Below are 9,986 nucleotides of genomic sequence, written 5' to 3' on the forward strand. Positions count from 1 at the left end.
AAGTACAAAGTAGCAAAAAAGTGCAATACTCAAGTTAAGTACAAGTACCTCAAAACTGTACTTAAGTACAGTACTTTAGTAAATGTACGTAGTTACTTATCATTACTGCAATTTTGTGATTATATAGCACTGTCTCTTTACTTTTAAGTGCTTCAATTATTTAGATTTGGTAGCCTTACATTCTAATTGTTGTATTTTATCACAGAAGTGTCTATACTACTCTGATGTATGTCTACCTTACCTTTACCATTGCTTGTCTTCAAACTCCAAGTCTCACTGTGATATTGAAATACCTGTCAACATAACACTAGAAGGAGCTGTTTGTAAGATAAAGTGGCATCTACAGTAGCTGCAAGGTTGCATATTGAAACCAAATTAATGCTCACCCTTCCCTGATGGTAATACTGGTTACAGTTAAAATATTTATAATTCCTGGGGGTTCCACAGAATACATTCTCATGTGGAACATTGTGTGGATTATCGTTAGAATTTTAAGACAAAGTATGACTAAATACCTTGGTTTTGTAAGTGAATTTATTACTGGATTTTACTTGCACCATTATGTAACTTGCACTATTTCTGTTGTGTGTTTTATTTCTTTATGGATCAGTTTTATTTATGTGGAATAATACATTTCTGTATTCACTTTAACCTCAGTATATGTCACTTGTATTGTAAACATTACAATCTGCTGAACAATGAGGTAAAACCATAGGCTTCTCTTGTATAGGAACATAACGTACCTCACAGTATATCCCACTATGCTACTTTGTGAGGGAAAAAATCTTGAACAAAGCGTAGACACAACATCCTTTCTGTAATGAACAGACTCAGAGGAGACATCGTTCCGTCGTATGAACTCTCAACACAAAGTCTCTTGGCAAAACAGAGCTGTGTGCTACAAAAGCATTTTGAACAATTAGAAAAACACAATTCTCAAACAGCAACTCTGTTAATTTGTCTCTTTTTGCTCCAAGAGATGTGCTGTACTTATTGAGAACAAAACTGGAACACAGCAGGAGAGCAGAAGCTCTGTCTCTCTCCTCTTCCATTCAGTAGAAAAGCCAGTCATGCTATTTTCAGTTCTATGTGCTCCTAATCCGTATATTTGGAGAAAAGAAAAGTCGAAAGGACTGTTTGAAGTGAAGCGCATCTCCTTTTAAGATACTGTTGAAAGGATTTATCTGCCGGAACAATTTAAAATGGTGCTTAATATGAACTTGAACTTTAGACTTTTAATAAGACTACTTTATTGATGATTGTTGATCAAAAGCAGTCGATAACGTATTGTATTAATTGACGTGTTATTTATAGAGCCCTGTTTTCTTAGACTAGTTGATGATTTGCCCATTGACAACCTGCCTTAACCTCGTTCCTTTAGGCAGCACAAACAAAGGAATGACATGGTTTACTACAATGTGACACTGTGTTACTTAAATAATTACAATCCTCCAGCAGTCAACATGACTTGGATTTAGTTTCTGAGGCATATGTCACAGTTGGCATTCATTTAAAGTACTTCATCACATCAGAGGCTGGCCCAAGGACACTTCTGCAGTAGCACTCTCCTTCAATGGCTTTACTTTTTATTAAGGCCTGCCCCCTACTCCCCACCCCCACCCATGAGTAGTGTTTCAATAACAGGAAACAATCGGCCATCGTCTTTCATCACAGGTTGACGTTGGTTCCCGCATGGTGCCACTGGGTCTCTGCGGTGCCAGCCCTCTGCAGTCTATAGCAGAGGAGAGAGGGGATAAAGTGTCTGCGCCAGCCTGCTTGTTTCCTTATCGTCCTCCAAGGGGGGATCTGACGCATTCACTTGAAGCGGTAATATCCAAGAGTGATGCTAGATGAACTAAGGCCTGTCAGCCTTAAACACTCTCTCAATGTACATCTACATACCATAGGGCTGCTATTTGAAAGGGCATTCATTTAAGAAGCATCCCATTTGTAAAAAAAATTCTCAATTATTAATAGAACTTTAACTAAGTGCAGTTAGGATTCAGTAATCAGTGAGTGGTTAATTTTACATTAGAGCAACAACGCCGCATGTAATTGTCTGTGACAGTCGAAAAAAGGATTATTTCTCAGCAAACTGGGCATATTTTAATCTGTGAATGTCCCCATATCACCCTTGGATGGATAACTAACTAGTGAGGATTCCCAATACACAACTCATCAAGTTATTTCTGGCTTTGTTTTGATCTGACAACAGAAACAAAAGTAACATGTATGCATAATGTATACGTAATCTATGTGACAAGCTTTGATTTTTTTTCTTGAGCTGCCACGTGAAACAGTTCATTTTCCATCTGATTAGTTTTATTATTAGCAATCTAATTTAAAAGTGACAATTTTTATAAGTAGGTGATACCAAACCTGTGTGTGATATTAATGGCTGATTTCACCTTGCTGTCCTTGAAATAATGTCAGACACTGTGTCTCCTGTGTGTCAACTATTATATAGCATGCCCATTATTTTCAGGTCCATCTTATCTGCCTTGCTGGGAACATTTGGGGTAATTTTTGTTGTATCACTGTTCATGTTTTATTGTTATATGGTTCTGTGATACAACTCTTTCTGTTTGTTCATAACTTGTTTTCCATTATGTTCCTCCATCTTTATTTTGTATCTGTAAAGCACTTTGAGCTAAATCTTGCATGAAAGGTGCTATTTAAATAAAATGTATTATTATTACTACATTATAATTGTTTTAATATTGTTTGATTACCGTATTTGTATTATCATAAATATTGCTAATATGAATATTATATTGATACTAAAGTTACATCACATCAGATGTATTCTTACTAATCACCATCTTTTGCTTTCTCTCCGCCTCACATCCAACACACACACACACACACACACACACACACACACACACACACACACACACACACACACACACACACACACACACACACACACACACACACACACACACACACACACACTACATAATAATGTCCCCTACATAATCTCCTCTCACACATATCATCATAGTGACTGAAATGTTTATCTATAAGTCTATCCTCATTAACCTTATTATTATTATACGTGTCCTTCCTTCATTTATGTCCAGTTATTTCACCATATGAAAAACATAAAAACTATTGTGATCCCTGAACTGCAGGACTGGAGGTTGAGGCCACACATGGTGAACCATCAGCTCATGGTTTCCTCTCTTCCTCCACATGTGTCCCTTTCTTTCTCTATCTGCTGTACGTGATAAGTAGCACTGCCACCTCAATTTTCCCCCTTTGTTTCCTACCTTTATGAGGTAAGAACAGCATTCCTAGCATTCAGGCAGCATCCTCGATGGCTTTATGAAAGTGCTCACAGGCGCCTTTTCTTGATTGACTTTCCGATGGACACATCCTGTCCCCCTTCAGAAGCCGTTTTCCTCTTCCTCATCCCCACAGCGCAGTCAGATCTCTCCTTGGAGGGTAGCCCGGATACCTGCTGCGGTGTTTGCTTGGCCAGCTGGAAGTGTTTGTGTGCCTGTGTGTGTGTGTGAGGAAGGTGAGAGGTAGAGGAAGACCTTTGGGTCATCATGGGCTCAAAGGAAAAGTTACGATAACAGTGGTGAGCTGTAGCCGAAGCAGTGTGTCCTGTATCCTGTTGTGTCTACATTCTCCAGCACCTTGACCATGTTGTCTGAATGGAACGTGTTTCCTTTTTTTCAAACATGATGCATTGTCAAAGTCCCTTGCTAATATGTGTGTCTATGTTTTTCCTGGATAACTCAAAATGTCAGTAGGCCTATGCGTACTGACAAGGAGTGAACATAGTCAACGTGACGTTATCCATTGGTTTCTGGACTGTTGGCCATTGACAAAGCAAATGCTGCTTTATTGTGTATTTAACCATACATTGGAACCATCATTTAAGAAGTTGTCATTATGCTGTTTTGTAAATGACTGGCGATTAAGACAATAAAATTGTCGGGGAAATATTTACTGAGTTACTAAATCCAGTGGGAATTTCCATCATTTCCTCATAGACTATCATACAATCTGATTTATTTTTGCAACCAGTGTCCCCTGCTGGCCATTAGAAAGAATGCAGGTTTAAAGCACGTTCATATTGGCTTCATCTTTCATCCAAGAGGTGGTAAGATAACTGTGATGAAGATTGCATGTCATGGGAAATGACATCTTTTAAAAACACAGTCGCAATTTAATCAAATACTGTATCATGTTTTTTTGTATATATTTTAATCGTTTCATTCTTTTTTTAACATATACTTTATAAACACCCATGTTACATGTGTACATCTTGATGAAAAAACATATCTCTGTGCTTTAATCATTGTTGTAAATGGATTTATATAAAATAATGTATGAAATATATGGTCTTTAAGAAAAGTAATTGAAATGTTCTGTGAGATGCACTACCTATCTGTTAACTAAATGCATGTAGACATATATATTCACCAGTTTGTCTCCTTTTGTTCAATGATTGGCACAATCATAAACAAGTGTGTTATTTTCCCATACTCTATGGGTGAACACAAAATTGTATAAAGTGCAGGTTTGCCCCAGAGTGAGCATGGTGCCTCTAAGGTTAGTAGAATGTTGAAAACTCCTGGATACACAACCTTTCAAGATGTCACTTTGATACGTCGACATACATGTTTAGCACAGAATAAAAGCAAGACTTATGTAAAGAATGAATTCTCAGATACTGCTTTAAACTGCTCACTGTTGTTTGAGCTTTGAACCTCCTATTGCTGGAGGAGGAGTAAAGTTAAGGCATCTTTGATCCTTAACGGCCTTCAATTTTGTTGTTATTTTTACCAAAATGAGTGGGAAATGTATTATTTCGTTCATGTTTTGTCCTTAGGGAATTGATACTGACAACATAAAGATAAAAAACAACTACCAGACCGTCTAGCTCTGTTGTTTTACTTTACAATGCATCAATAGCTGTTGAGACTTGTTTGAAGACCTCATCCACTGGCAGCTCAGAGTCGACCTAGTATAAAGACAATATGTTAGATTTTACACACAATTCACATCGTATTTTGAATTGTCACTCTCATAGCAGTGATACCCACCTTCCTGACAATGCCGCGGCCCTCGTAAAAGGCGATGACTGGCTCGGTTGCTTTGTAATACAAGTCCAGGCGCTTCTTGATGGTCTCCTCGTTGTCATCAGCGCGGCCGCTGGTCTCACCGCGCTTCATGAGCCTCTTGACCATGGTCTCTCCTTTAGCGTCAACGTAGAGCAGCAGGCAGGGTTTGCCAATCTGGGATCAAGTGTAATAAACTTGTTAAAGGTTTTATCATTTTTTTACAGCGATGATTTATGAACACCTCGTTCCCTTTCCTACCTTCTTCTCAAACTCCTCGCCCTGCTTCACCTCACGGGGGTAGCCATCGATAAGGTAGCCCTTGGAGACATCAGCCTTGGCGATCATGGCATCCTTAATCATGTCTAAGACTGTGTCCTGAAGGCAGACACAACACATTATGATCAACCTTCACAATGATATTCATCTGCTAGTTTATTATACTGACAAATGTTGTCCACCCCATAAATATCAATGAGTGTAGGCTTAATGACAAAACAGCACCACAAACTACAACCTCCTAAATGATGATGTATTATAGATAAAGTTGAATCAACACCACTCTGAATGACCTTATACACTCAGACAGAGTTTACAACAGGACTGTCCGTTTCTCTTACCAGGGGCACAAGCTCTCCCTTCTGCATGATGGCCTGGAGCTGCTTCCCCCTCTCTGAGCCAGAAGACACTTCAGCACGGAGCAGATCTCCTGATGACAAGTGAGTGTAGCCATACTTGGCAACCACTTTCTCACACTGGGTGCCCTTTCCAGAGCCAGGCCCACCTGAGAAAGAAAGGCAAAATATATTTGTGTGCCAAGACAGAGCAGCTTCTCAATGTGTTTTGATGGTGCAAAAATAATACAACATTGTGTAAATGTGTGAAGTGTACTCACCCACTACAAAGATTATCTTTGCATCTTTAATTTTGTCTGAAATGAGAATGTCAAAAAGAAGTCAACACATGTCATTTGATATGACAAAGCTTTCTTCTAAAACAGTTAAATTCAAAAGTCAATGAATTTGAGAACAAACCATCTTGACACTCAGAAGTAGAGGAAAGGTCTTCATTGATATCAGAAGTACTCATATTTTCCTTTTGTTAGTCGCAGGGCACTGTGTCGCCTGGTCCTCCTGTTTTGACTGTTGCTTTGGTGTATAGCTTTGTGTTATTACTCAAACAGTGTTGCTATGGCAACTGTTGTTTCCTGACCTGATATTGTTATTCAGCCAGGTAGCTGTTCTCATGGAACTACATCTAACTAAGTCTGAGTTATAAAACATAACACATTTTATATGTTTAGAAAATGACTGAATGAGAAACATACACTTTTAAAATGATCTAAATATGTTGTTAATGTGTGCGGTGTAACTATATGCAAAACATAATTGTTTTAGAATGTTTAGTTCCTAATTAAAGCAATATCATATACAAATATGGACTTCTTTTTAGAATGGCTTACATAGTGCAGTAAAGAAAAAGTAAGGTCTTTACTGTATTCTAAAAAATCACCATAAGAGGGCAGTAGAGTCTTAGACAACAAGTGTGCGTCTGCCTTATCATTTATCCAGTAAGAATGAAACTACAGTCTGGTACTATACAAATGACATAGCAGCATTACAATCCTCCAAAGGGAACTTTTTGTTTCTCTTTTGTTTTATTTATTCAGCACCCATGCTATCAGGCCCTGGGTTGTGCTGTATCTTTTTTTATTCACACATAATTTATCATCATCAATCATCAATCAACCAGACATATTATTTACCTGCCATTGTGTTGCGTTAGATGAGTTTATCCTTTAACTGGAAGACAAAAAAAGGACACAGAGTAAGTTCACTGCTTCAGTAACTTCCCCAAAAGCATTTATTTAGTGTTACATAACAGTGTTTTTTTGGTATCAGTTTCGATGTTACTAAAACATTCCTCATTTTCTTTTATAAACATTTTGTACGACTTAATAATGTACAGTAGACCAACACAAGAAACCCACTTAAATGTTGTACTTTTAAATGATACATTTTCCTTTTTTTCACTCATTCTTCCTGTCTAGTGAGAACTTGTCAAAGACTTACCAAAATGGACGCACTTAGCTTATAAATAGACCAAAAACAATGCTAAGAAATCTTTCGGTGTGTCTCATTATCGATAAAATGTGCAAGTCCCTCAACATTTGATGGAGCCACGAAATGCCTGGTTATATAAGGAAGAAAACAGCCATGTGGTTTCCTGTTTACACTTCTGGTTTAGATTACTTAAAGACACACGAATGAGGAAGGATTTATTGGGCGTTCTGTAAACAGATATCTTCAGCTAGCTGCTTGCAAGTGTCATGTGTCTCTGGTTGGAAATGAGTGTTTGAAAGATCTCGCTTTAAATAACTTTAACATTTGGCTCAACAGGTGCTGACCGTGTCAAAAATAACGAAGCAATTTTGCATCTGAAGGGACTCCATAGGTCACATTGGATGATGCTTTGAATAAAATGCAGTACATTTGCATGGGTTTTCAATTATTTTGATCTCTTCAATACAGCTACTGATGCTTGGCTTTCATTTAGAGTCTGAATACCACCTTAAGATAAGTGTAAATGTGAATAATGTACATTTTTGACAATTACTACTATAACATCACTATGTTAGTCAGATTTCACTACAGTTATGCATTCTCCAGTTTTGACCATTATATTTGTCTGTCAATTAGTTACTAAATTCACACACACAGGCACGGTATGTTCATCCAGGATCCTGAGAGGTTGATGGCGTGAGTTTTGCGAAAGCAGATTTGTTTGACAGGAAAAGGTCTGATTCCTTAAGTTACGTGGTAAGAGCCAAGCTTGGATCTAAGTTTCTAGGCATGGTGAGGAGGAAATTAACATACTGTACTACACACACAAAATATATCAAACCTCTAGATGTAGTAATGGGAATTTAGACTTTACCTCAAAGTCTTGATATGTAGTCTGATAACCTATTTCTCCTATAGTCTACATAGCAAGACATTTGATTACTTTAACAAAACCTGGATTTGAGATTTTGACACCAATGTGGCTGTTTGTTCACTGCCCCATACTTCAATAAAAACAATTACTATAAGGCCAGATTGAAAAATAAGCTTTATTGTATGTGTGGTATAATAAAGGTGATATCATTTGTTTTATTGTAGCTAGGCTGCAGCAGAGTGAGACATATTGTTGTATTATACTGTACATGGTTTGTTTTATATCTAGAGCAAAGATGTGTTTCCTGGTTCAAGATTAGGAGTACACCCAAACTGTAAATGCTCAAATTCAACACTCCTCAGGCCTTCTCCTCAGGTGTCCGGTTTTATGTCATGGTTACTTGACCCTGTGGTAAATGTCACTTGGAGGCCGGCATCCAAGTCAGCAAAGAGCCTGTTTGGGAATCCCTCCCTGGCCTATTAGGGTGCCATCGTCTGGGTCCCCTGATATTTTGGCATGTCAGAGGTGTTCTGGTTCTCATGCGGTGCAGACAACATCCAATACTGCATGGAATTGTGGCAGCTCAACATCACATGTCTTTGCTGTAGTGTGATTGTGCTGACACATTCTCAAACACAGTAGTTATCAGTGCTGGAGCTGGTGTGCGAGGTGTTTTTGGTGTGCACTGGACTTTGTAAGGACAAAGCCCAATAAATGTTCTGTGGGATTGGTTACATATTGTTTAATATTTCATTATGTAACACCATGTAATACCATACAATAAGCCGTATGTAACCTGATATGAGGAGAGCATGTGACTCTGTAATTCTATCCTTGAAGTTGAACTGTACAGATAGATACTGGACTCACCACAACCCCCTCCCAAATGTTAAGTGACCCATCCCACCCTCATGTCTTATAACTGCTTTTTAACATTTAGCCCTGCTAAAAAAAGACTCAGCTGTTAAGGGATAGCGTGTCGACCATTCTTAAAAAGCACCTGGGGGCTGAAGCTTTCACTGTGGGCCAGTAGAAGCAACAGGCGTGAAAACAAAGTACTGAGCACTTTAATGCATTCTCTCTGTGTACCACTGGTTACTGAGTGTACTGTTCCTTTAAGGGAGAACAGGGGACCCTTTGACGTCAGTGCAGTGGGAGATATTCCATGGTGTTTATGAAAGGATGGATGGAGCAAGATTATTTCTGTGTTAGCTATGGCTTTTGTGGATGTAGTTAGTGTTCCAAATTGCAAGCTTTGGTTCACTTTAATGTAGGGCAACTACTCACTAGAATCAATAGTACTCAGCCCCCTAGTCAGTTGTTAATGACCATTACTGGGGCTAAAAGAATGGCAGTGGAATTAAAAGGCTACAGCATGCATGATAATGACCTTTAATGTGTGTAGATGGAGGATAATGTTAACATCTCATTAGAGCGAACCATCTGCAATAAAATGTCTGGGGCAAAGAATAGGAATAAAGGATATACATATTTTGTAGCAAAACAAATATGTCATGCATTGAGTGGCCTCACTGTCAATGACACACAAGAGCACCATGCCTTGAAGTATACAGAAATGCCTGATCTTCTGACAACCATTATTTGACAGTGTGACTAACCATGTGTCTCGTAAACCAGATGACAGTTTACCATTACAGTCTCTCCATCTTATCACACAGCCCTGCCCACTCTGCCTGCTGATATCACTCTCTGCCTCTGACAGCCAGACCCACTCCCTGTCATTTCATGCTACCTCCGTGGAGCCTTTGTCCTCTGTACTGACCTCTCGGTGGCGGTGTGGCTCTAGATCCCAGTGCAATGGGCTGCCTTTCCTGGATTCCCGTGTGTGTGTGTCTGCACAGTTCCTACTGCATGGCAGCCCTTCCTCCCCCTTCCTATGCCTTTTTATAGCTCAGCTGAGCCTGCTGAGCCGGCGTTGCATTCTGGGTAAGAGGGAGGGCAATAACGGAT

General features: G+C 38.9%; 1 protein-coding gene across 1 annotated transcript; it reads right to left on the minus strand.

Moving 5' to 3' along the window:
* Window positions 1–4,895: 4,895 nt before the first annotated feature.
* ak1 (adenylate kinase 1) lies at window positions 4,896–9,926 on the minus strand. Its single transcript, XM_079657779.1, has 7 exons — window positions 9,799–9,926; window positions 6,844–6,880; window positions 5,974–6,009; window positions 5,699–5,862; window positions 5,340–5,456; window positions 5,064–5,255; window positions 4,896–4,981 (listed from the first exon to the last, which is right to left on the minus strand). Exons 2-7 carry the CDS (start codon window positions 6,848–6,850, stop codon window positions 4,916–4,918), a joined length of 582 nt encoding a protein of 193 aa, XP_079513905.1. The 5' UTR covers window positions 6,851–6,880; window positions 9,799–9,926; the 3' UTR covers window positions 4,896–4,915.
* Window positions 9,927–9,986: the final 60 nt, after the last annotated feature.

Source organism: Notothenia rossii (assembly GCF_949606895.1).
Source record: "Notothenia rossii genome assembly, chromosome: 11".
Classification (NCBI taxonomy): Eukaryota; Metazoa; Chordata; class Actinopteri; order Perciformes; family Nototheniidae; genus Notothenia; species Notothenia rossii.

Coding starts and splice junctions, on each gene's coding strand:
- ak1 (XM_079657779.1), bottom strand. Junction 5,863..5,973: donor AAAGATAATCTTTGTAGTGG/GTGAGTACACTT, acceptor TTTCTTTCTCAG/GTGGGCCTGGCTCTGGAAAG. Junction 4,982..5,063: donor GCCGCGGCATTGTCAGGAAG/GTGGGTATCACT, acceptor TCTTTATACTAG/GTCGACTCTGAGCTGCCAGT.